Source organism: Callospermophilus lateralis, chromosome 5 (assembly GCF_048772815.1).
Source record: "Callospermophilus lateralis isolate mCalLat2 chromosome 5, mCalLat2.hap1, whole genome shotgun sequence".
NCBI classification, from domain to species: domain Eukaryota; kingdom Metazoa; phylum Chordata; class Mammalia; order Rodentia; family Sciuridae; genus Callospermophilus; species Callospermophilus lateralis.
This window is the reverse complement of record NC_135309.1, coordinates 147009863-147037607: the sequence shown is the minus strand read 5'-3', so window position 1 is coordinate 147037607 and position 27745 is coordinate 147009863. Positions and strand designations below refer to the sequence as shown.

At 33.7% G+C, this 27745-nt stretch overlaps 1 protein-coding gene across 2 annotated transcripts in view; it reads left to right on the top strand.

The window, feature by feature from the left end:
* Positions 1-22635, top strand: part of Nup155 (nucleoporin 155) — a 58443-nt gene extending 35808 nt beyond the window's left edge. Inside the window, exons 22-35 of one of the 2 annotated variants that reach the window (XM_076857387.2) lie at positions 1487-1617; positions 3924-4115; positions 5007-5145; positions 5821-5956; positions 6688-6841; positions 7055-7159; positions 7826-7980; positions 11692-11821; positions 12971-13084; positions 14146-14266; positions 14708-14818; positions 20207-20343; positions 21362-21468; positions 22338-22635. In XM_076857387.2, coding sequence (XP_076713502.1) covers positions 1487-1617; positions 3924-4115; positions 5007-5145; positions 5821-5956; positions 6688-6841; positions 7055-7159; positions 7826-7980; positions 11692-11821; positions 12971-13084; positions 14146-14266; positions 14708-14818; positions 20207-20343; positions 21362-21468; positions 22338-22476 — 1871 coding nt within the window. In that variant the 3' untranslated portion in view covers positions 22477-22635. Of the gene's footprint in view, positions 1-1486; positions 1618-3923; positions 4116-5006; positions 5146-5820; positions 5957-6687; positions 6842-7054; positions 7160-7825; positions 7981-11691; positions 11822-12970; positions 13085-14145; positions 14267-14707; positions 14819-20206; positions 20344-21361; positions 21469-22337 lie in introns of those variants that run through there. The other variant, XM_076857388.2, reaches the window with a different exon arrangement.
* Positions 22636-27745: the final 5110 nt, after the last annotated feature.

The window sequence follows — 27745 nt, the reverse complement described above, 5'->3', positions numbered from 1 at the left end:
GTATTGTTATTGCCTTCTATTGTTTCTGGCTGATAGAACTTTCTTAATTAAGTCCCAGCCATTTATTTTGGTCCCAGCTTATTTTCTTCCCTTCCTTCTGGACCTAGATTTCTATCCACTATTTTGTAAACTTTTTTGGAACTGCTCATGATACTTCATTAGGATGTTAAGCTTTTTATCAAGCATTGATGAGGATTTGTACAAATAGAGCATTTGAATTGCTGGTAGTTTATACTTTGAACCACACTGAAAAGCAATTTGGTCAGATCTAGTGAAAGCTGAAAATTCACACTCTTAGAGCCCACAGTCTTACTTCTAGGTATACATCCTAGACTAGATTTGATCAGACATTCTTCCCCCACAGTAAGATATACATTTTATATTTACTCAGTGTTTTTTGTTTTGTTTTGTTTTTTTGTACCAGGAGTTGAATCTAGGGTGCTTAACCACTGAGCCACCATATCGCCTTTGAACTTAGGATCTTCCTGCCTCGCCCTACCTAGCTACTGGGATTGTAAGTGTGATGTTTATGATTTGTTCCTCTCCCAGTACTGAGGATCAAACCAGGACATCACATATGCTAAGCAAACACTCTACCACTGAGCTACAACCTTAGCCCAATGCAGATATTTAAAATCATACACACATATATAACTGAAACAAAATCTCCTAAAATAACTCTACCTGTTTCATACTCTAATATTTTTTTCCTTTTTCATTTTATTCTATATTCTATTTCCTATTAAGGGATGAGGGGGTATTATGATGGACTGAACTGATTTCATGATCCACCAACATGTATATTCAGGGTTGAGAAACTTGGTGCTGGAGAAATATGATTGTGCTTTCCAGGAAACCTTCATTAAGAATTTTTATCATATTAATTTAGTAGCAAAACACTGGAAACAATCTAAATGTCCTTCAGGTGCAAAAATGGCCAAATTGGGGTAACTGAAACACTCAGTGATAAAATAAATATAGTTGGATTTGTCACCTGTGAACATATAACTGCATTGAGAAAGTATTGGTCTGATTGTTAAAAACAGAGCAACACTTTTATTTTTCATATGTACATACACACAGATGCACATATCTAAAGCAAAAAGATACCAATGTAAATACAGCCAGATGTGGTGGCACATGTCTATAATCCTATTGACTTGGAAGGCTGAGGCAGGAGGATTGCTTGCAAGTTTGAAGCCAGCCTCGGCAATTTAGTGAGGTTCTAAGCAACTTAGCACGATCAGTCTCAAAATGAAAAATCAAAAAGGATGGGGATGTGGCTCAATGGTTAGGCACCCCTGGGTTCAATCACTGTACCAAAAAAAAACTCCTAAATACAGCAACTGATGTTCAGTTGCCTTTGATGGGGACAGAAAGGATAATGGGAATTTGAGAAATTCAACCTTAACTATAGTTTTACTTAAAATAAACAGCTTAATCTTTGTCATTTTATAAAACTCCAATAGTTGTATTTTCTCATTAGAGGCTCAGCTGAGTGAAAAGGTTTCACTTCAGGCAATTCAGCAGTTGGTTCGAAAATCATACCAGGCCCTGGCTTTATGGAAACTTCTTTGTGAACATCAGTTTACTGTCATTGTAGGAGAACTTCAGAAGGTAAGGTTTGTGGGATTTTTATTTAAAAATCATAGTATTAATACCAAGTTTGTTTCTTTTGCATAAGTTTTAATCTTATACTTGGGTTTGGGAAGCATTAGGTTATTATAAAGCTAGAATGTTATAAAGCTAGAATGATTGTAGGCAAATGTAATAACTTGAGTGAACCATTTTGTCAAGCTACAAGTTTTTCAGTATATGAGAACTTTCTATCTGGGATACAAATGAAGACTTAGTTTACCAAAAACATATTTTTTATGACAATAAGTTTTAATCTTTATTTGGGCTACATATTCCTCTCCCCACCTTCAAAGAAATCCAGTTGGTTTACTCATTGAATTTTATTGTTGTTTCTTGTAAATCTCTTTCAATCTAGAGTAAGTCTTAGCTTCATTTTAGTGGGGAGGGATATTTTTTTTACTTGCTATTGTAACGTGGAAATCAGATCATCAGTCCTATAGAATGTCCAGCATTCTGTTTTTTTTTACTTTCCTTAGAGTGAACTTGTTGTATCCCCTACATTTTCTGTAAAATGAAAGTTAGTTAGGGCTGGGGTTTTGGCTCAGTGGTATAGTGCTCACCTAGCATGTGTGAGGTCCTGGATTTGATCCTCAGCACCACATAAAGATGAATAAATAAAGGTATTGTGTCCATCTACAGCTAAAAAAATGTTTAAAGAAAAGTATATTTAGGCTTGATTAGGTTCAGGTTCATTTATTTGATGAAGAACAGAATTTTTCATAGGTGGTGATTTGTTCATCAGACTAACAAGACCCCCAAATTTTGATTGTCCTACTTTTTAGTGCAACTAAGATTGATTGCTGAATTCAAGTGGTAAGTTCAGTTCTACCATTGTAAAATTTTCCATGAGATTTTAATCAGGCTTTTGTCATCCATTGATACTCATTGCCTGATTTGGTTATTTCATCTGTGGTTATAAAATCATAATTTTCTAAACTGATTCCTTCCACAGTTATTAACTAAAATTCTACTTAAAAAAAAAAAAACAACTTTTCCTTGTTCTTTAGGACTGTTTTGTTACCTTGAATGCCTAATTCTTGACTTTTAATTACAATTTTTCAAAGTTAGATGGTGACCCATAATTTTACATATATGACTGCACATATAGTGCAGCACTACATCATGTACAACCAGAGAAATGAGAAGTTGTGCTGCAGTTTGGTACAGTGAATCAAAATGCATTCTGCTGTCATATATACCTAATTAAAATTAATTAATTTTTTTTTTTTTTTTTAAGAAAGCTAGAAGATGACCCCAGTTCCTTTTACTAGTGTCCAGTGAATACTTTTTGGTGTTTGGTTTTAGTTTTCTTATAACCTCATACATTTTTTCCTTATTAAAAATTCAATCTATAATGTTTATGAAAACTACTTTCTTTTTTATGCCAGGTAGAATAATATTTTTAAGTTTTGTTAGGTGATAAACATAATGTAGGTAGTTTTTTAAAAAAAAAACATTTAATTTTTAGTTGTATGTAGACACAGTAACTTTATTTTAATTTTATACGGTGCCGAGGATCAAACCCAGTGGCTCACGCATGCTAGGGGAGCACTCTACCACTAAGCCACAACCCCAGCCCAAGTTTTTTGGCTTATTATGTGCCATCATCTTCAAAGCTTACTTTCTTGCATCACCAACTATGTGCTCAAGGAAAGCAGATTAAATATTTGTGCAAAAATAAGAGTGCAGTTTGGATATTTTGTTGATATTGGTGCTTAGAAAAAGGAAATAATCAAATCACAAAACAGTATTTTACTATAATATAAATTACCTTCATGCTTTTGAATTCCATTTTAACAAGCAAAGCTATTCAAGATATAGAACAAATTTTAATGTTAAAAGGCCTCAAATAACAAAATTTTTTAACATTATTTAGGAAAAATAAGGTGTAAACTGAGATTGTTTTAAATGTTCTTTACTGTTATAACTGAAGTCAGTTGACCTGGCCATAATTTTAGTTCTACCTGGACTTTTCTTTCCCCATTTGTAAGTAAAAGGTTTGAAACTACACCCACTATGGGTTCTTTTCCAACTCTACACGATTTTATGCATGTTTACAATAATTTGTTGCTGTAGCATCTTTTCTTTTTTTTTATTCTTCCTAGTTTGGGAATAAAATCCAGGTCCTTACATGTCCTAGGAAATAGCTCTACCACTGAACTATACCTGCAACCCTGTTTTCTCTTTTGAATTAGAGTCTGCTACTGTTATTGAAAACATTTCACTGTGTGGAAATATAATATTTCTATAATTTGATAGAAAGGATTCTTCTCTTATCCTCCTAGGAATTTCAAGAGCAGCTGAAGATCACCACTTTTAAAGATCTGGTAATCAGGGACAAAGAACTCACAGGGGCATTAATTTCTTCTCTTATCAACTGCTACATCAGAGATAATGCTGCTGTTGATGGCATTAGTTTACATTTACAGGACATCTGCCCACTTCTGTATAGCACTGATGATGCAGTTTGTTCTAAGGTATGATGCTTTGTTATATATTTCAGTTTTTTACAGGAAGTTTCATGATACGATGAAAAGCACACCAAATTGAGAGTCAGGAACTGTTTTGTTTTACTTAATGTGATCTCCAAGAGATCTCTTAGTTGTTTTGGCCTCAGAATCCTCAGCTATCTAAGAAAGGGGTTGGATTTCATGCTTTCTTTAATTGTGTATACTCCTTTAAGTTTGTCATAGAAGAATATTTGATATTATTTTTAGGTCTTGTTAAAAAAGAAAAGGCTTGGGCTGGGGTTGTGGCGCAGTGGTACAGCGCTCACCTAGCATGCATGAGGCACTGGGTTTGATCCTCAGCACCACATAAAAATAAAATAAAGATACTGTGTCCACCAAAAAAAAAAATATATATATATATATATATATATATATATTTTTTTTTTTTTTTTTTTTTTTTTAAAGAAAAAGCTTAGAAATTAAGGAAAAACACTGAATTTAGAAATTAGGGAATTCATGTCTCTCCTTAGAAATTAAGGAAAATCACTAAAACTTTAAGTAAATCTATTATGAATTAGAGTTAATGGAACAATTTTTATTGATCCTTTCCTACAGGTTGAAAAAGTAAATAAATCAGTGTCACATGGACTGCCTGCTGACCAATAATGTATTGACTAGGCAAGAGAATTACCTGACAAAACTGTCTTGATTAACATATTTGTGAGAGGAATTAAGAATAGCTAGGATAATTTTGATCAAAAACTTTTCTGCCTAAAATTAAGAAGAAGTAAGTTTGTAGAGTTGTTTTTATTTTTAATGGTGGTAAACCACATATAAATTTAGACAGAATTAAATTTATGTTGACAGCATCATCCCCCTGATTTTATATTATTTTAAAGTTTTTATCATCTCTTCTAGGCAAATGAGCTTCTCCAGCGTTCCCGACAAGTTCAAAGTAAGTCTGAAAAGGAAAGAATGTTAAGGGAATCATTAAAGGAATATCAAAAAATCAGCAATCAAGTGGATCTTTCCAACGTTTGCACTCAGTATAGACAAGGTAAGAAATAAAATGTTCATCTTACATTTTACTCATCTCAGAGGATATATGACAGTATGAGAATAAAGTAAGATGATGATGAAATGCCTCTTCCCAGAGGCAAATCTTTTTTCATTGTCAGTGGCCTAAGTGATAACATGAAATATGAAACTTTTATTTTCTAGGGCTTGATCTCAGGACCTTGCATTTGCTAGGCCAGGGCTCTACCACTGAGGTATACCCTCAGCCTGAAATTTGTAACTTTTTAACGTTGGAGTTTTAGTTCTTGTTCAGTTAACTATTAGTAATATTTATTTTTAAAATACCTAAAATTTCTTTACTGATTTTCAAAATAAAATATGCCTCCTTTATTTGAAATTACTTTAAATCAGATCCAACCTAATATAAAAGCTATTGTGCAGTTATTATTTTGTACCTGAAGATTTTTTTCCCCTAACAAAGAACTGAAATCCTACTTTCTGTTATTTTAAGTATGATTTTTGTTTTAATACTATCTACCTGTAAAGCATATTAAGACCTTTTTCTTTGATAGTCTCACCAGAAACATTCTGTGATGTTGCCACCAGGGAGACTAATATATCATAGACCTTAATAATTAGTTTTATATGACAGCTAAGGAAAATTATTTTCAACTTAATTATAGGATAAATATGCTGTCCTTTTCTTTCCCATTAGTGCGTTTTTATGAGGGTGTGGTGGAACTTTCTCTTACTGCTGCAGAGAAGAAAGATCCTCAGGGTCTTGGACTTCATTTCTATAAACATGGAGAGCCAGAAGAAGACATGGTTGGACTTCAAGCTTTCCAAGAAAGGTGACTGCTATTACCTTAGGCAATTATCAGCTTTCAGATAGACTTTTTTTTTTTTTTTTTTTTTTTTTTTAATTTTTTTAGTTGGGGATGAACACAACATCTTTATTTTATTTGTTTGTTTTTATGTGGTGCTGAGGATCGAACCCAGAGCCTCACACATGCCGGGTGAGCACTCTACCGCTGAGCCAAAACCCAAGCCCCTCAGATAGACTTTTGTGTCAAGTTTTGATTAATAGTATTAGGGAAATAATATTCCAAGTATAACCCTTATAAAATTTAATTCTGCCTTAATTGTTTTATAAAGACTTGTATCAGCATTAAAATTTTTAGCCTAGAAATAAAGTTTTTATCTGAAGAAAATTCTTTAAGAAATTATAAATGTTTCTGGACCTACATCTGTGGTTTTTCTTTTGTTTTGGTGTTGTGGAAGGAGTTGTTTGGGTTTTTTGAGACTTTATTGATTTTTTTAAAGGAGAAAACATTTGAAAACAAAAATGGGGTTTTCATTCAGGATAATGGTAAGTATTTTATTTTATTTATTTATTTTTAATTTTTTAAAAAATTTCTTTAGTTAGAAGTGGACACAACGTCTTTATTTTACTTTATGTGGTGCTGAGGATCAAACCCAGTGCCTCACACACGCTAGGTGAGTGCTCTACCCCTGAGCCACAACCCCAGTAAATCAAATGCTTTTAGTTAAATATCATACTTCCTTTTGTGTTCTATTTCAGATTAAACAGCTACAAGTGCATTACAGATACCCTTCAAGAACTTGTAAATCAAAGTAAGGCTGCTCCTCAGTCTCCTAGTGTACCCAAAAAACCTGGTCCTCCAGTGCTATCATCTGATCCCAATATGCTGAGCAATGAAGAAGCAGGACACCATGTAAGGGGCATAGCATATTTTCTTGTGAAAGTATACCGTGTTTTAGAAATTCTGTAAGGTAGGGGTGGCATAATCACTTGAGGAAGGTAGTAGCTCTTAGAAGTTTCTGTTCAATGATTCTTGATTTCTTATTAGGGGTTTAGAGTTAAAGTGTTGTGATGCCCAACAACAAAACCTTTAACTATGCTTATTTTGCTGTTTTATTTATTTTAGTTTGAACAAATGCTCAAATTGGCTCAGCGATCCAAGGATGAGCTCTTTAGTATTGCTCTTTATAATTGGTTAATACAAGCTGACCTTGCCGATAAGCTACTACAGGTAAAAAATATTTTTTATTGCAGTGTTGTTAATATTAATTTATATTTTTAACTAGTATAACTTAGTAATTTAAGCAAATATATAGTTGTAGGAAATTCTTTTCTCGTCCTGTACCTACCATCAGTTGTTATAAACCTAAATATGTGATATAATTTCTTTTCCTAAGAAGCCAAGTAGACTGTTGCTTTAACTTTCTTGCTTAGAAATTATTTAGGATAATGTACATTGTGGAGTAGAAGTGACTGGGTTATGAATTATGAACTTCATCTTATCTCTGCTTTTAAATCACCGTGTGACTATGGACATGTTCTTTTACTACTCTCTCAATATTTCTTTTTCTATAAAATTACTATCTGACATTCATTAATTTTAATGGCACCTTTGAGCTTAGAACCTAGTCAATATCTATGTTCTCAAAGCTTATTTAAAGATTTGTAATTTTATTTTTATTAACCTAATTGAATTGTTATAGAAACTTGTTAGCTAGTAAAAAAAAGAATCATTTGTAATGAGAAAAATTGCCTATTCTTTTATTTTATTGAATTCTAATTTTGCTTATTTCATGCAACAAAGCAAAATTATAGAAATTATAATTATATAAATATTGTGTTTTTGACTTAAGACTGGTGTTCAGAACATTTTTCTGAGTAACCATATAATTTCTAGATTGCTTCTCCATTTCTGGAGCCACATCTAGTCCGAATGGCCAAAGTGGATCAAAACAAAGTTCGTTATATGGATTTACTCTGGAGGTATTATGAGAAGAACAGAAGTTTTAGTAATGCTGCTCGTGTCCTATCCAAATTGGCTGACATGCATAGGTATGGCATAATATTCTCATTGTGAAGAATTATTAAATTCTGCAATCTTTGTAATGTTTTGAATAACCAATAAAAAAAATTTTTTAAAAAAAGAATTATTAAAGACCTAGTTATATGTAGTTATATACAGATTTTACAGATGAAGTGAAATCTATTCAAGTTAAGTAGAATTTTTAAGTACAATTTTAATTCAATTTAAGTAGAATTTTTTACGCTTTTACTTGGATTTACCTATAGTTCATAATTCTCTGTTGTGGGGTGTGGGGTCCTGGGAATTGAACTCCTAGGATTACAGATGTATGCCACCATACCCAGCTTCCTTTTTAAAAAAAAATAATATATGGGCTGGGGTTGTGGCTCAGTGGTAGAGCGCTCGCCTCGCACGTGCGAGACCCTGGGTTTGATCCTCAGCACCACATAAGAATAAATAAGAAATAAAGGTATTAAAAAATAATAATGTATGGTAGGTAGGTAATAAAAGAATCCTCATTAGACCCTCTTTATTCAAACTGCCTTATAATTTTTTTCCTTAAAGTATGTCTTTATACTCTTTCTGAATAACAGTAGTTAATTATTATTAAGTAAAAGATCAAAAAGTATTTCTCACTCTACAGACTGAGCTGTATCCCCAGCCCTTCTTATGTTGTGTTAAATTACTAAAAATGTCTCACAGCTTACATATTAAGGATTAAGAATTTCATGAAGACAATCATGGAGATTTAAATTAGATTATTATATCAAATGATCATTTGATATAATATTGGAAAGATCATTCTTTTAACCTTCTATTTTCATGTGTAACTATTTCAAAAACTGGGGATTGGTTGATTTAGCAAGGAAAGGTATGGAGACAGAGCTGATATCAAATCACATTAATGAGAATTATTGCTTAAAGAGTTCATATGGATCTGGGTGCTTTGGCACACATCTATAATCCCAGCAACTCAGGAAGAGGAGGCAGGAGGATCACTTGAGCCTAGGAGTTCAAAGCCATCCTGGGTATTATAGTGAGATCTTGTAAAAATCAGGAGGTAGTGGTAACCCAAGGGTGTAGCTTACTGGTAGAACACAAATTTAGTATGTACCAAGACCTGTGTTCATCTCCAGCACCAAAAGAAAAAAATTCAGTTATAGCAAATGTAATTATGTGCATTAATGTGCATATATATATTTTATTGCACATGTTTCTTAGTTTTCTCTCCTTCCTTAGTCATAATAGTATTATATATATATACTAGATTTTTTTTTTAAGTTCCCCTTCATGCAAAAGATGAAATGACTTTAAAGTCCTAAAAGACAATTGCCAGTAAAAGCCTTGGTTAATTTATAACTTATAATTAAAGATTAACATTATTAAACTTTAAATTCATTGTAGCTACATCTATTAAAGTTACGTAATCCAATGTTTGAGAACATGTTACATGCTGTACTCTTCTAGAGTTACATATGGCCTGTGCCCTAATCCAGACTTTTAGTATTTCATTTCAAGATTACTCTTATTATTCTTATGTAGTCCTAAATACCATTACCATACAGATCTCTTTATGCCATTTTTATTGTGCCATATTGCCTTAAAACTTTAACATCTCTAGCCAGATACTTTGGCACACACCGTAATCCTAGCTACTTGGACAGCTGAAGCATGATTGAAAATTTAAGACCAGCCTAGACAACTTGAGACTTTTTCTCAAAATAAAATTTTAATGAAGGGATGTTGCTCATTAGAAGGATGCTTGCCTAGCATGTATGAATGGAGGTTCCATCCTCAGTACCACAGAAACAAAACAAAATGGAAAATTAGAGTCTCTTAATTGCCCATCTTTAATAGTACTTTACCCTTTATCTTGTTGCAAAAATCATTATATTCCTGGATTTAGAAACTCCCTTTTAGGAACATTCATTATTCACACACATAACCTAATTTCCTCCTATGTAAGATTCCCTATCCATTCACCCTTTAGTTCTCACTTAGTCTTTTTTCATAATAAATTTTTTCAACTATTGCATTACTTTTTGCTCTTTTGCTCACTGCAATCTTCTTGTATATATGGGATGCACCAAATTAATTGGCAGCCATAGAACGTTATATTTTAAATAACTTGGAAATATTACTTTTTAAATATTCAGTTGAGAGGGAATTGGAGTTGGAACCGGGAGTAAAGCTCTTTTAGTAACAGGGCCCCTAAATGTACAGAGTACTTAATATTTAGCCTTAAGGGTAATGCTAGTTAATTGCCATACACAGTTCTGCTTTGAAAAACAGAAGAGAGAGAGTTCTTTTTAAATTTGGTTTCTTTTGTTTGAAGAAAAAGAGGAACCATAATTATAGAGAAGGACAGTTTAAATAAAGCCTTCTTTGAGAGTAGAAAAGGTCAATTTTTTCCTGATGCCAATTGGAATGAATTGGTTGCAAAAGATAAATTTAATGCAGATTGATGAGAGGTTCCCTACAAGTAAATGAATTGGTTTGCTTTTAATGACAAGCTAATTTATGATGTCAAGTTCATGGAATATAAAGGACTGAAGCTGGCAGCCATGAGATCCATGCTTGGGACTTTCTAATACCTATCAATAGGTCAGCAAGCAAATGTGTTTTGAGTGCCAGTGTTCAAGGCATTCAGGAAGCAGTAGTGAACAAGACAGGCACTATCCTCTTCTGACCTTCTAGTAGACAAAGATCAGAGATAAATAAATTCAGGTTCTATAAATACAATAAAAATATATAATATAATAGCAAATGCCTGGCAGGGGTGGGGAGCTGTTGTAGTTAGGAGTCATTGAAAAAGACCTCAAGAGAGGAGCTGGGACTGGGGCTCAATGGTAGAGCACTTGCCTTGCATGTGTGAGGCACTGGATTCAATCCTCAATATCACATAAGTTAATTAATTAAATAAAGATATTGTGTCCATCTACAACTAAAAAAAAAAAAAAAAAAGTCCTCAGAGAAAGTGTCATTCAATTTGAGACTACAAGAAGTAGGCAACTGTATAGAAATGGAGGAAAAGTGGTCAAAGCAGAGTAATGAATCTGTACAGAAGTGCTGCAGAATACAGGTTTGTTATATTTGGGGCACAAGAAAGAAAGCTGGTGTTGGAGATAGTGAACATAGGAATGAGTAGAAGGAGATGAAGTTGGGGGAAGTTAGGAAAAGGTGATTAAAGGGTCATATGGGAATACATGTCGTTGTAGTCCATGAGTTTTATTTTAAGTGGTCATCCTGAGTGCTGTGTGGAAAATTAAATGTAATATAGACTTATTAAGGTAGAAATATGAGGAATAATAAAAAAGTTTTTCCTTAATTTTAGAAGAATCTATGTTATCTTCATTTTCTTTGGTTTAAGTTTTTTTGAGGCAACATCTCACTATGTTGCCCAGGCTGTTTACAAACTCTTGGGCTCAAGCAATCCTTCTGCTTCAGCCTGCCAAGTAGCTGAGTCTACAGGCTCACGCCACCGCACCCAGCTATTTAATCTTTAATATACTGAACTGACATTTTAAAATAGGAAGATACTTTTTAGATGTAGAATTTGTTGTCTAAAATCATGAATTTCTCATTAGAAATCTAAAATAGATTTATTAGAAAAATAATTTTTCACATTTCAAATGGCCTTTTATGCTCATTTGGTTTAAAATAGTATATCCTACATGGCATATTTATATCTTCAGTTCTTCAGAATCATATAACTAAAAATGAAGGGTTTTCCCTCCTAGCACAGAAATTTCACTTCAGCAACGGTTAGAGTACATTGCCCGAGCCATTCTTAGTGCCAAAAGTTCCACTGCCATTTCGTCAATAGCTGCAGATGGTGAATTCCTTCATGAATTAGAAGAAAAAATGGAAGTAAGTATATCTGAAAAAAAAAAAAAGAAGTAAGTACACTTAAGCTATATCCTTATAGAGTAGTAGCCACATATTTATTTCACTTTTCCTTATTTCCCTGGTAAATGGTAGGTTTATAGAGGTGATTATTATTAATTCTAGTCTCTTCTGCTTGTATGTATTTATTTTCTGTTTAGGTATAAGTCTTAGAGAGATTTTAAGTATACCAGAACTTGGAATATAAAGACATCGCTGCAATTTAACTTACAAATTTTGGCATGGGAGGGGCGGTGCTGGGGATTGAACTCAGGGCACTTGACTACTGAGCCATATCCCCAGCCCTATTTTGTATATTTTGTATGTAGAGACAGGATCTCACTGAGTTGCTCAGCGCCTCACCATTGCTGAGGCTGGCTTTTAACTCATGATCCTCCTGCCTCAGCCTCACAAGCTGCTGGAATTTCAGGCTTGCACCACCATGCCCAGCTTAATTTATACATTTTAACTGTGATATTTCTGTATTTTTTAATCAACTGTTGGAACAAGATGTTTGTTGTATTATATTTACCATTGATTTTATAAACATAAGGAGTAAGATAAATTGCCTTAACTAAGAGACCAAAAAATTTAGTTGTCTATGTGCAAACAGCTTATTTCTCATTCATAGAAAATGAGTGGATGTTCCTGATTGGCAGGTGACTTTCTTCCACATGTTTGATTTAGGGACCCAGGTTCTATTTTCTAATACTGCCATTCCCTAGGGCCTTGGCTTTTATCTGACAGGAAGAGAAAGAAAAAAACGTATAAGAAGCACTTTTACACTCAGAAAAACTATGGCCCTTTACTTCTGCTCTCATTCTATGAAGAGAACTTATTCATGTGGCCATACCACTTTGCATAGGTGACTGGAAAGGCCGATCTAGTTAGTTATGTGTTTGGCTACATTCATGAGAGGTACTAGTGGGCAGCAAAGGCTTTCTGCTGTAGTACATACCCTGTGACGTCTATTATGTTGAAATGAAGTCTCTTCACAATGATGTTACTCTATTATAATAGAGATCTTTATTTATATATTATTTTTATTTTAGCGAACTTTACTGAGAGTTATTCCTTCAAGCACTTGTTAACTTATCATAAAGAGATTAAAACATTATTTTCTGTCCAAAATAGGTTGCTAGGATCCAACTTCAAATTCAAGAAACACTACAAAGACAGTATTCCCATCATTCTTCTGTACAGGATGCAATTTCTCAGTTGGATTCTGAGTTAATGGACATAACTAAGGTAATAAAAAAGCGAATGAAATTTCTATAATGGTCACCTTACTTTTAGAAATTCTTTGTTTCATATTTTGCTTTTTGTTTCCTGAGAAATATGATTCTACCTCTACAAAATAAGAACAGCCATCCTTGGTAGCTTGTCACTGGATTAGTAGATGATAGCTGTTGCATCTGACTCCTAGAAAATGTTGAGCTTCCCTTGCCAGTCTTGTAGCTGAGAAGAACGTATTAGTCTCACCTGGGGGGCTATATTAAAATCAGCTAATTTATGGCCTTGTTTCTTGCCTTGGGAAAAGTAACTTATGTTTACTTAATTCTCCAAGCCTCTCTCATTCTGTACCCTTCTTTAAAGTTCCTTCTTCAGTTATTCTTAGACATGGTTCCAAGTACCCTGGAACACTCCCAAGATTTGTCAGTATTCTCTTAATTATGAACATCTGGTTTAAACAACACTAATTCTAAAAACAGTATCATTACAATACTTCTGCCTGGCCACGAAAAAAAGGAGATAAGTACTATTCTGGAATTATGGCCATCTTTTTTTTTTTTTTTTTTTTTGTGGTACTGGGGATTGAACCCAGGGCCTTGTTATGCGAGGGAAGCACTCTACCAACTGAGCCATATCCCTAGCCCTGGAGTTATAACCATCTTTATACAGGTTGAGCATTCCTAATCCATAGTGCTCCAAAATCTGAAGCTTTGAGCACCAACATGACACCACAAGTAGAAAATTCCATGCCTGACCTTGTGATGTGTCATAGTCAAAACATATAAAATTATTTAAAATATTATGTAAGACTGATCAGGCTGTGTGTGTGTATAAGGCATGTAAGAAACATTAATGAATTAAATGTTTAGACTTAGTTCCTATCCTTAAAATATCTCATTGTGTATATTTATATATTCCAAAATTTGAAACATTTATTCCTAAGCATTTTGGATAATGAATATCTACCCTGTATCATGGTTTAGATACTTTGATATCTTGATTATTTTTAATTTTGAAGGAATACTTCAATATTAATCTCTGCTTGGTTGTTTAATTGTGGGATTTTTCTCCCATAGCTTTATGGGGAATTTGCTGACCCATTTAAACTCGCAGAGTGTAAACTTGGAATAATTCATTGTGCTGGTTATTCAGACCCCATATTGGTGCAGACCCTTTGGCAAGATATCATAGAGAAAGGTAAGTGTTGGATTATAGTAAATTAACATACATTATTTAGTGATATGGTAGAGGCATGCAAACTGCTAGTAGATAATATTCCTAGGGCTAAGGAAAAAGGTATACCTAAGAAGAGAGTGAGTTGGGGCATCTGCATAGAGTGGAGGGTGATCATATAGACAGCAATCCCACTAAAAATCTGGAAACACCCTCAGTAGAAATAATGTGTCATTTCTAGGATTTATGCTACATAATAAGAGATATTGTGACACTTCCCTCAAATCTCATAATCTGGTAAAATGAGCATTTATCAGACAGTAACAGGAACACAGAATCTGCTAATTATATGAATATGAATCTCAATTCTATAATATTTCGAACCTTGAAACAATTAAATAGCCAATATAAACATATTGCACTAAAAATAATTTGGGTTTCTACTGACATATCTCTTTCTTACAGAGTTGAATGATAGTGTAACATTGAGCTCCACAGATAGAATGCATGCTCTCAGTCTGAAGATCGTCCTCCTTGGCAAAATTTATGCTGGTACACCTCGCTTCTTCCCTTTAGGTAAGCAGTAACCTTAGGTGCTGTCATGTTCCATTTTCTGATGATTTTCTTCATTTGATGACTTTTTTCTTTTTTTTTAAAGACAGAGGGAGAGGAGGGAGAGAGAAATTTTAATATTTATTTTTAGTTTTTGGCGAACATAACATCTTTGTTTGTACGTGGTGCTGGATGGAACCCGGGCCACACGCACGTCAGGCAAGCGCACTACCGCTTGAGCCACATCCCCGATGACTTTTTTCTTTATTGAGAAGTAATGATCTTTAGAGTGAAAAATAGAGTATCTTTGTTGCTATCGAGCTCAGCAGTTTAATTATACCTCCAAAAAAAAAGGACCTCAGAAATAGATAGCATAACTTGTTCATGAATAGTTGAGTATGAAACACTTTTACCAACTTTCCAAGTTTAAATATCCATTTTGGGATTGTGCAGATTGCAAATTATAAGTGATTATATTGTTGGTAACTCAGTACAAGGTTGTGAAGAGGAAGGTTTCTGATGTTTTGTGCTTGATTTAACTGCTCTGTTACACAGATTATATTTTTCTTTAAATGGTTAGGCTACAATCGTAATTATTTGAACCCCTTTCCTATGCAGACTATAATTGTTTTATAGGCAACTATTGAGTTATTTGCCAATCTGTAGTTTTTTCTGTTTTAAAACAATAGAAGCACCAAAAATACATCCATGAAGTGGAATACTAAGCACTTTTATGTTATTGAAAAATATTGAAAAACATGAATGAATGTGCTCATCATATAGCATTATTTCTTTTACTTTTACTCATTCATTTACTTACATATATTACAGTGCTAGAGATAGAGCCCAGAGTCATACTAGGCAAGTGCTGTACCACTGAGCTATACCCCCAGCTCTCAATTTTTTTTTAACAATTGGTTCTTTTTAGTTGTACATGACGGTAGAAGCCATTTTGAAATTATAAAAGCATGGAATATATTCTAATTCAGTACCTCTTCTTCCCCTTCCCTCTCCCTACTCTATGCTCTTTTCCCTCAATTGATCTTTCTGTCATTTACCCGTAGTGTTTTTTTTTTAACACTCTCATTGTTTTTGTTTTGTTTTTTATCTATTTTTTAGTTGTAGTTGGACACAATACCTTTATTTTATTTATTTACTTTTATGTGGTGCTAAGGATTGAACCCAGGGCCTCGCACATGCTAGGCAAGTGCTCTACCGCTGAGCCACAACCCCAGCCCCTGTTTTATTTTATTTTTTTTTAATTAATTTCTTATGGATGTACACAATTGTGAGATTCCCTGTGGTATATTTATATAGGTACATAGGAAAGTTTTGTCCGATTTATTCTAGTCTTTTCTTTTCCCATCCCTCTTTAAATTATTTTTTTTTCATGAGCATTCAAAGTTGTTTATAGGCCACCTCAGATGGTTAGCATCCACTCCTTGAACATGGTCAGAAATGCAACCATTATAATCATACCTCTATTTCTTGTAGGCATAGTATTAAGAGTACTGTGCCATTTCACAGATAGGGAAATGAAGTATATGAAAGAGCAAGGACTAAGGGTATAGCTTAGTGGTAAAGCATTTGCCTAGCATGTATAAGGCCCTGGGTTCAATCCCCAGCACCTTAAAAAATAAATAAATAAGCAAACATAAGCTAGGTGAAGTGATGAATGCATGTAATCCCAATTTCTCCAGAGTGTGAGGCAGGAGCATCTCAAATTAGAGGGCAGTTTTAGCTAAACCTTATTTCAAAATAATTTTATTTTTAAAAAAAGCTTGGTCCCACTATTATGTATAGAATTATAATGCACTAAGAAATTTTCTAAATTATTTTTAAATTTTTAAAAAAGGCTTGGAATGTAGATCAATGGTAGAGCACCCTTAGATTCAATCCCAGTACTGCAAAAAAGAAATAAAAGAGCAGACATATGTATGTATTTTATGCATGTTTATATTGGTGCATTCAAATTATACATATTAGTGTTCATCGTTATACATTCATACATGCACATGAGATAAAAATATGTTTTGGTTAGTGTTGTTCCCTAGTATTTCCCTTTTTCCTCCCTTCCTACTTCTCTCCCCTGCTCCCTTACCTCTACTGGCCTCCCTTCAATTTTCATGAGATCCCCCATACCTTTATTTTTATCCCTTTTCCCCCTTTCTAGCTTCTGCATATGAGAGAAAACAACTCTTCGCTTTCTGAGTGGCTTATTTTTCTTAATGCTATCAAGTTCTATCCATTTTTCTGTAAACGACAGAATTTCATTCTTCGTTATGATTGACTAAAACTCCATTGTGTATACATTACCACATTGTCTTTTTCCTTTCATCTTTTGACACAACTAGGCTGGTTCCATAATTTGGCTATTGTGAATTGTACTGTTATAACATGGGCATGGATGTAGTATGGTGACTTCAATATTTTAAGATAAATACCAAGGAGTGGTATAGCTGGGTAATATGGTGGTTTCATTGCTACTCTTTTTAAGAACCTCCATACTGATTTCCATAGTAGTTGTACTAATTTACAGTAAACAGTATAAAGTGTTTCTTTCCCCAGCCTTCCCATCCTCTCCAGCATATATTATTATTTTTAAATTTTATTTATTTATTTTAGTTATTGATAGACCTTTATATTTTTATTTATATGAGGTTCTGAGAATCAAACCACGTGCCTCACACATTCAAGGCAAGCACTGTACCACTTAACCACAACCCCAGCTCTCCAGCATGTATTATTTATATTCTTGATGACTGCCATTCAAAATGGAGTGAGATGAATCTCAGTGTAGTTTTAATTTGCATTTCCCTGGTTGCTAAAGATGTTCAACATTTTTCATGTATTTGTTGGAAATTTATATCTTTTCTTTTGAAAAGTGCCTGTTCATTCATTTGCCCACTTATTGATTGGGTGTTTAGGGATTTTTGGGTGTTAAGTTTTTTCAATCTTTGTATATTCTGGATATTAATTATATGTCAAAGAGTATCTAGCAAAGATTTTCTCTCAGTCTGTAGGTTCTCTCTTCATGTTATTGTTTTCTTTGCTGTGCAGAAATTTTCTAATTTGATTCCCTTTATTAATTTTTGATATTATTTCCTGAGCTTAAGGAGTCCTGTTGAAGTTGCCTGAGGTTATACGTTAGAAAGTTCACTTGATGTTTGTTTTCTTCTAGAAATTGGAAAGTTTCTTTTCTAATTCTGAGGTCCTTGATCCATTTTGAGTTGACTTGTGCAGGGTTGAAAGAGGAGAGTCTAATTTCATTCTATATGAGGATAAAAGTTTTTTTTTTTTCCAACAAATGTTTTTTGTGTTTTGTCAAGGATCAGGTGACTGTATTTGGGATGTGTCTTCTATTCTGTTCCATTTGTCTGTGTGTGTGTTTTTATGTCAGTACCATTCAGTTTTTGTTACTATAGCTCTTTCATTATAATTTGAAGTCAAGTATTGTGATGTCTCCAGCATTGCTTTTTTTTTTTCACTTAAAATTTTTTTCACTATTCTGGGTCTTTTTCTTCCAAATGAATTTCAGGACTGTTTTTTCTAGTTATGTGAATAATGTTCTTGGCATTTTGATAGGAATTGCATTGAATCTGTATAATGCTTAGTAGTATGGTCATTTTAAATAATATCAATTCTGTCTATTCGTGGACATGGGAGGTCTTTCCATCTTCTAGTGTCTTCTCCAATATCTTTCTTCAGTATTTCTTCAGTTTCACCTCCTTGGTTAGATTTATTCCTGGGTTTTGTTTTTTGAAACTATTGTGTTTGGGATTGTTTTTCTGATTTTTTTTTCTGTCTGTGGATTATTGGTGTCTGGGAAAGCTATTGAGTTTTGTAGGCTGATTTTTTTTATCCTGTATATATATTTTTAATAAATGTTTAAATAAATAAGTGAAACTAATACTTTTAATAGTAATACTTTTAATAGTTTTTTTAAAGGTCATATTATATACAGTCCCTTTGAGGGTATTTATGCTTTGCCCTAATTTTTGAACCTTATGAAGTGTAGAAGAGACCTTCCTTTTTTAGTCAGTTTCTCAACAGCAAGCAAACATCAATGTACTTCAAACTAGATAAAAGTTAGAAGTTTTTAGAATTCTTGTTATTTCCTTAAGTCTGAATGGTGAATTCTATAGGTTCAGTAGCAGTTCTTTCAGTGATTCCTCTTGCCCATGGACATTTACATTTCAATTTCTAATTTCAGTTAGTATAACTGTAAATTTGACAACTGTTACTGTCAAGATGTTATTTATGATAAGACAAGTAATAAAAAATAAATTAAAACATATTACAATTGGAACCATCAAAATAATATAAACCTGGGGCTGGGGATATAGCTCAGTTATTAAAGTGCTTGCCTCGCATACACAAGGCCCTGGGCTCGATCCCCAGCACCAAAATAGATAGATAGATAGATAGATAAACATAAACCTAAGGGTAGGGCATTAAAATATTTTAACATTTTAAAATCAGGATGCAGTAGCCCTTTCTGAAAAGTTATTAAAGATACAGTTTTTAAAATATGTTTTTTAAAAACTATCAGATCCTCTAGTAGAATTATGAATAGTCTCTGTTCTTCTTGTACCTTTTCATATTTTTTCTGAGTTCCTTAAGATGTTATAGTTTTTTCTTGGTATCTTGAAAGTGTACAATTTAATAGTTTTACCATATTCACAGAGTTGTGCAGCCATTATCATAGTCTAGTTTTAGGACATTTGCATCATCCCCAAAAGAAACTCTATCCTACAACTCTTGTAATCCTAGTAACTAAGGAATCTAAAGCAAGAAGACCACAAGCTCAATGTCAGCCTCAGCAACTTAGCAAGATCCTGTATCAAAAAACAAAAAGGACTGATGTAGCTCAGTGGTAGAACACCCCCAATTTCAATCTCTAGTACTGAGGAAAAAAAAAAAAAAGAAACCCTGTACTCATTAGTTGTCATTCCCCATTCCTCCCCATCCTCCAGCCCAAGGGAACCACTAATCTACTTTTTTGCCTCCAGATTTGCCTATTCTGGTGCATGAGTGTGTTTATCAAAGTTAGGGGGGTTTAGAATAAATAAATATATATATACATATACGTGTGTGTGATATATACGTGTGTGTGTGTGTGTGTGTGTATGTGTGTGTGTAGAGAGAGAGAGAGAGAACGTATGTGTTTTTTTGTTTGTTTGTTTGTTTGTTTGTTTTGGGGGGTTTTGGGTGGTGTATAGAATCCAGTGACTTGTACATACTACATACTAAGCATGCATTCTACCACTGAGCTATACCCTCAGCACCCTACATATTTCTAATTGGTTTTCAAAAGATTTCCACCAGAAACTACTCAGCTATGAGTAAGACCTAACTTTTAATGTCAAGAGTTTTAAAAAATTCTAATTTCGAATCTTTTTCTTTCTCTAGATTTTATTGTACAATTCTTAGAGCAGCAAGTTTGTACTTTGAACTGGGATGTAGGCTTTGTAATACAGACCATGAATGAAATTGGAGTACCATTACCTAGACTATTAGAAGTTTATGATCAACTATTCAAATCAAGGGTAAGGAAAAATATTAAGATAAATTATTTAATTAATTAAACTAATTTTTCTAGATACAGAGTGGGACATTTTGATTTCATATTTTTAACTGTGATATCACTTGCAGCAGGGATTTGCTTCATTGACTATTAGAAATTATACTTAAGACTTTAAAAACTGCTGAGAGATGCTTTGCTAGATATCATGATTAAAATGAAATGTTAACATTTTTAATATTAATAAACATAATTATATATACTTTACTCTTGGTTGGATGGGCTAAACCAGGGTATGTACCAAACATTTAAGAATTCTCTCTTTTTTTTTTGGTGGTACTGGGGATCAAATCCAGCACCTTGCACATCCCAGGCAAGTGCTCTATCACTGAGCTACATCCCCAGCCAAATTATTTTGAAAGAACAAAATAATAGTATATTTGTTCAATGTAACCTAATCAAAAGTATCAGTGCTTAACAATTATTCTCACCCATACTGAACCCTATCAGACTATATATTTTGTAATTTTTATAGTAAGTTAAAAGATTCCAAATAAAACCTTGTTGAACTAGATGTTTTGTTTTGTTTTTGTTTTTATAGTAGCATCACACAGTGCTTTGCAAGGCATCTTATGCATCTTTCTTATTTGAGCCTCATAATATACCTATGATGGAAATGTGCAAATAGTAGTATCCTCGTTATCTGTTGCAAAAGGACAAGAGCAGAGAAATTAACTAACCTGCTCAAGTCACGTGATTAAGAACTGTTGAAGCCAGATTTAAGATTCTGTGACCGCTAGTGTAGTCTTTGTATTATGCCAGAGTAAGACTGCGTAAGTTCAAAGTAAAAATCGTATCTCAGCCCATAAATAGACTTTTCTTTCACATCACATTCCTAAACAGGACATTTACATGTTCTACAAAGTACATCAGTACATCAAATCCTCCTAAGAGATATTTCAGCATGGTTTTTAATGTTCAAAATATTAAACACAGTTTGCCTTATAACTCATTTAATCTATATATACATATATTCTTTATAGGATCCATTCTGGAACAGAATGAAGAAGCCACTACACCTTTTGGATTGTATCCATGTACTATTAGCAAAATATGTTGAGAATCCTAACCAAGTTTCAAATTGTGAGAGGTAACTATGATTAAATATTGTATTCTAGAAAAAGCTTTTAAATGCTTCTAATAAATACCTGGGTAACAAATTTTGAGAGAATGTGGGAAAATGTGGGGATTAGAGATTATGTCCTGTTTACATCAGCAGTAACTTTTGATATCAGCATTTATGAAAAGTGGGATTTTTTTAGTGTTTTAGCCACAACTCTAATCAATTCTTTTTTTTTTTAATTTTTAATATTTATTTTTTAGTTGTAGTTGGACACGATATCTTTATTTTATTTATTTGTATGTGGTGCTGAGGATCGAACCTGAGGCCTGGCACGTGCTAGGCGAGCACTCTACCAATGAGTCACAATCCCAGCCCACATAATCCTTAATCAATTCTACAAGTGAACATGTATCCTTTATGAATGACTTGTAAACATCTTCTGCTTTAAATTAATGACCCAGTACTAAGATATTTCAGTTATGTCATTGTGATATGGTTGGTCATTTTCAGGAATATTATTCTTTTGATAAAGCCAAAAGGAGGAGCTGGGGAGCTCAGTTCGTAGAGTGCTTGCCTTGCATGCACAAGCCCTGGATTCAATCCCCAGCACCACACACACACACAAAAAGCCAAAACGATATAAATAATTTAATATTAACAGGAATCATCTCTTAGTGACTCCTCATTATAATATTCTTCAAATGGAAAATCGTGGTTATTTGGTAATTGGCCTCCTCCAAAGTGTCCTTCTCAGTTTTCAAGTATTTGCCATTAATGTAATCCTTGCTTTTCTATGAAACTAAAAGTAAGATTAGCAGAATTGGAGAGAAGAAACCCTATAAAAGGTAATGTTTCTAAATGTATAGGTAATTGATCCGGTATCATTTCCTTTACAGGAGAAGATTTACAAATCTCTGCCTGGATGCTGTTTGTGGTTATCTGGTTGAGCTCCAGTCTATGAGCTCTTCAGTAGCAGTCCAAACCATCACTGGGAATTTTAAATCCCTTCAAGCAAAGTTAGAAAGACTTCATTGATAATTGTAATGTATTTTTGTCCATGCATTTTGATCTGTAAAATAAAAGCTTAGCTGGATCCAGATATCAAGTATTCTAAGAATTTAGATGCAATTTTAATAGAAATGTGTTTTTAATAAGTGGCTAATACTTACAAATATAGCACATTTGCCAAAAGAATTCTTTTATATGACTATATTTTGTTTTTTAATAGTGGGTTTGGAACTAACTAAATAAATAATTGGTATGGGCTGGGGTTGTAATTCAGTGATGAGGGTTTTCTGTGTTGCCCCGAGTTCAATCCCCTACACCAAAAATAACAATAATAATGATAATTGGTTTAGGAAATAATAAATTAGGTTATGTTTGTATTTAACACAAGGATTTTTTAAAAATTCTTGTTTTGAATTTTACTCTAGGCAGAAATTTTAAATTTATATTATTACTTTTTAAGTAGAATGTCAGTACCCAAATTTCAAACAATAGTTCTTAAATAGGCAAATGACTGTTTTGTTTTTAAAGATCATCTTTGTAAAGAAATTTCTGATGGGGCTGGGGATGTGGCTCAGGCGGTAGCGCGCTCGCCTGGCATGCGTGCGGCCCGGGTTCGATTCTCAGCACCACATACAAAGAAAGATGTTGTGTCCGCCGAAAACTAAATAATAAATATTAAAAAAAAGAGAAAAAAAAAAAGAAATTTCTGTAACTACTAATTTTATCAGTTATATATCTTGGGGTTTGAAATGTAAACTTAGTTACTTGAGCAGGTGAATACTTGCAACCAATGTTCTGTGGTTTAGAGGTACCATTTACTTTAAGTGTCCACCTGGCTCTTCTTTGGTTTTGTAATTACTGTTTCCATTAAAGCCATGGTTCTCAAAGTGTGTGTTTCAAACCAGCAGCAGCAACATCACTTGGGAATTTGTTAGAAATTCAGATTTTTGAGTCCCTCTCAGACCTACTGAATCAAAACCTTTGAGGGTGAGGCCCAGCTATCTGTTTTAACAATCTCTCCTAGGGATTCAAGTGCATGTCAAGTTTCAAGCGACTCCATCAGCAAATACTACTGCTTTCTGTAGTTTATGGATTAGGTCACCTAATTCCTTCACTTCCTTTCCTTATTAGTAACCATAACTCATGAGTTTTATCCAAGACACACAATGTGTAAAGGCAAAATTGTTAGCAATGTTGTCTTTAGCAAATTGCAATAACTAAATCAATCCAAAGTCATGGGCAATAAGAAAAAAGAGTGAGAATAACTAGAGCTAATAAAAAAGCAAAAATACTGTACTTTTTTCATTCTCCTTTTATACCACTAAGAGTAATTAAATATTTAGTTTCCTGTCACTAATGCATGTCTAACAATTTTTAGGTACATTTTGAGTATAATTTTACTTCTTTTACTTCCACTTTTATCTTTTCCTAAGATCATAGGGATCCCTTCTCCACATTTTTTCTCTTAGAATTTAGTTCCCCTTTCTCCTCCAGTCTCCTAATATATTAATATGTATGGAATTCAATATAGCACTAATGGAATTTCGCTACCTCTCATTTTTCACCTTTTCATTTCCTTAGCTATTTTAAATATGTAAAATGAATGTATACTATGTATTATCAGTTTTGTAAATTTAAAATTCTGTCATATTTACTTACAAATGAAGATCTTAAAATATTATAATTTAGACTTGATTTCATTTCTACTAAAAATAGTTTTAAGCACATTTACATATCAACACATTAATATATGTTTTGAATATACTCAACTTACAACATTGAGTGTATCTGAGTACAGTTTTGAAGGACTACCATGTATGGTCTGTAAAAGTAAAAAATCTGAACTTTGCCCCATTTATTCACATAGCACACTGAGAGAGTTTATGAATTTCAGCCCCGGTGCTGGGCGCCATCCTGCATGACTGTAATTCCAACAGCTCTGTAATCCCAGCAGCTCAGGAGGCTGAGGCAGGAGGATCACAAGTCAAAAGCCAGCATCAGCAAAAACAAGTGCTAAGCAACTCAGTGAAACCCTATCTCTAAATAAAATACAAAATAGGGCTAGTGATGTGGCTCAGTGGTAGAGTGCCCCTGAGTTCAATCCCTGCTACCAAAAAGAATTCTAGCCCCCTGCAGATGTTTGCAATACCTTCTGGAGGTAAGGTCCCTAAAAGACAAATTATGAAAATGAATAAAGGATAGCAAGTACTAGGAAGGATTTGGTGGAAAGGGAACCCTAATACACTATTGATGAGAATTTAAATTAGCATAGTCAGTGTGGAAAAAATTATGTCCTCTCTTTTTTAGTCCTCCAGAACAGTGTTCCTAAAACTAGCATTCAGAAAAATCATCTGGATAGCCTATGAAACCAGATTCTTAAGTTCCACCTCTAATGGATGTTGATCCTAGCAGTTTAGTGATCAAACTTGCAGTAGTATTGTTCTAACACATTCATTTAGTGTATAGATATTCTTTGTATTTGATGTTTGATCAGAACAAACAGAGACAAATGAGTTGTTGGTAGAATATATTTTATGACACTGTTCATTTCGGATAGTCAGGAGTCACTGAAGGTCATGGTTGCAACAAATTAGTTTTTTAAAAGATCATTTTAGTATGGCAGAGTGATTTGGAATGAGAAAAATCTGTTTGGAATAACTGCAGAGTGTCAGATACTGACCTTTGATGTGCATGAGATACATGTTCAACATTTCGTTAGTTAGATCTGACTGACAAGTGATTTGTTCATTGAACACCTGTGTATTAATTATATAAACTTCTCTATTTTATATAATCTTTTATAGTTAATTTCATCTCAAGACTTTTTCACAAATTATTCATTCTCTTCCTTAGGATAATTTGTCTCCGTATTTTTTCTCTTATTCCTGGAAGAAAAATCATGATAATATATACAGTCATATCGTGGAAATGAGGCACTGAAACATCAAATCCTTTTTTTTTTTTTTTTTTTTTTTGGTGCTTGGGATTGAACCCAGGGCCTTGTGCATTCGAGGCAAGCACTCTGCCAACAGAGCTATATTCCCAGCCCCTGAAACATCAAATCTAAAGGTTTTGAAAGTTTATAATTTCCTTTTATTCTCTACAAATATCTTCATTTAAATTCTCTTAGTAGTAAAACCATTTTCTTCAGAATATTTGTGAGTCTTCTAGTAAATCTTTTCAGATCTTCTAAGTTTTATTTTCCTCATATATAAGGAAATTGAAGCTAAGACTTAAATCTAAAATTTTGTAAGGACTATAGCTATTTTATATTATATTCTACTTCAATACTAGTTCCAATACTATTTTATTGCTTATTTCAAATAAACATCATTTCTACATCATTACAGCATGTTTGAAATTAAAATTTATTTTAAAACTACATCATGTGTTTTAGACTTTTGGAAGTTTCTCTCAACAAGAAACTTTGGAACTATTTGAAGTAAATCAGTTTATTATGTGGGATACCATGTCCCACATATCTTGTCTCCATTCTACACCTGAATGACCTTCTAAAGCACCTCTATCAAAACATAAGTCCTGAGCTCTTCCCTCTCTCCCTGCTCTCTCTCTACTCTTGTTCCTCCTTTTCTCCTACCTCAGTCTTGATTATCTAATGACACCAACATATCATCTTTAAATTCTTCCTTCTCTCTATATATCCTTTAATTAACAATTTCTAGTCTTGTCTCTTTCTTTGTATGCCCCAGATTTGTCCAGTTGTCTCACTAATTTAGGTTTTTAGAGTTTACCATTTCATTTGGATGTCTGTAGTGGTGTCTGAATGGTCTTCCTACCTCTAGTTTGACCCTCCTTCAATCCTTTTTCCATACTGAGGAGAGAGTAATCTTTTTAAAATGTGAATTTCACACACACACACACACACACACACATATATAATTTCCTCACCTTTTCCCTCAGAAGTTACATATGGGCTGGAGTTGTAGCTCAATGGAAGGGCACTTATCTATCTAGCGTATGTGAGGCCCTGGGTTCAATCCTCAGCACCACATAAAGATAAATAAATAAAATAAAGTTATTGTGTTCATCTACAACAAAAAAATTAAAGAAAAAGAAGTTATATATTCACAGGGTAACATATAAGACTCCATTGCAGATGAGTAAAATTAAAATAACATCTCAAGTTTATTTTATCACAAGAAGCATTTATTGGTCCTCAAAATTAAAAAGTCCAAGAATAGAGCTATTTCCACATGGCTAGATCCAGAGCCCAGTATCTTCAGGACTTTCTCTAGCTCATCTCTGTCCTTGTTTTCATGTTCATTCTGTCTTTTTTTGTAAACAGTTTATAACTCCTGGGAGAATATGGGTAGTGTTATTCTGTTAACACTAACTCAGAAGTGCAATTAACAGAAAAGACCTAAGATGGTCTCTGATTGACCATGCCTTTTAGTGATGGACTCAGTGTTAGGGCAGGTTGGGTACAGAATCATCATGGAACAGGAAAGAATGCTTCTCTGAAGAATTGGATGGTGGGCACATGAGTCTACTATGTCTGTCCACCTGCATTGCTTAGTATTCACTTCCTGTGTTTTGATGAAAAGTATAATACCAGGGTTCCAAAAAGCTTGATCCAGAGCAGGATATACAAGACTACCCCCGGCACACCATAATTGAATTCTAAGTGAACTAGGAATAAAAAGAAACAGTCTGATAGGGTCTCTGTGAACAACACAAGTAAACACAATGGTGAAAGACTCAATGTTTTCTTCAGAAGTGCTGAAGTAAACGTCTTTATTTGCAGATGACATAATTGTCTGTAGGAGAGTTTACAGAATATAGAGAAAATACTAGAGCCAGTAACCAGAAATACTAGAACTAAGTTTAGCAAAGGTCATAGGATATAAGGCCAGTGTACCAAAGTGAATTGGATTTTTATAGACTAGCAACAAGTATTCAAATTTTTTACAATAGCCAAGCACAATGGTGCACCTCTTTAATCTCAGTCTCAGGAGGCTGAAGAATGAAGATCGATTCAGCCAGGCATGGTGGCACATGTCTGTAATCCCAGCTATTTGGGAAGTAGGAGGTTTGCAAGGCCAGCCTCAGCAACTTACTGAGGCCCTAAGTAACTTAGTAAGAACCTGATTGAAAATAAGAAATTAAAAAAGGGGGGTTGGGGATACAGCTTAGTGGTAAAGCATCCCTGTGTCAATCCTCAGTACCCTTCCCAAAAAAGAAAGATGGCTTCAGATCTGCCTGGGCAATAGCGCAAACCCAATCTTATGCTACTTGGAATTAAACCCAGGTCCTTGCACAGGTTAGGCAGAGTACT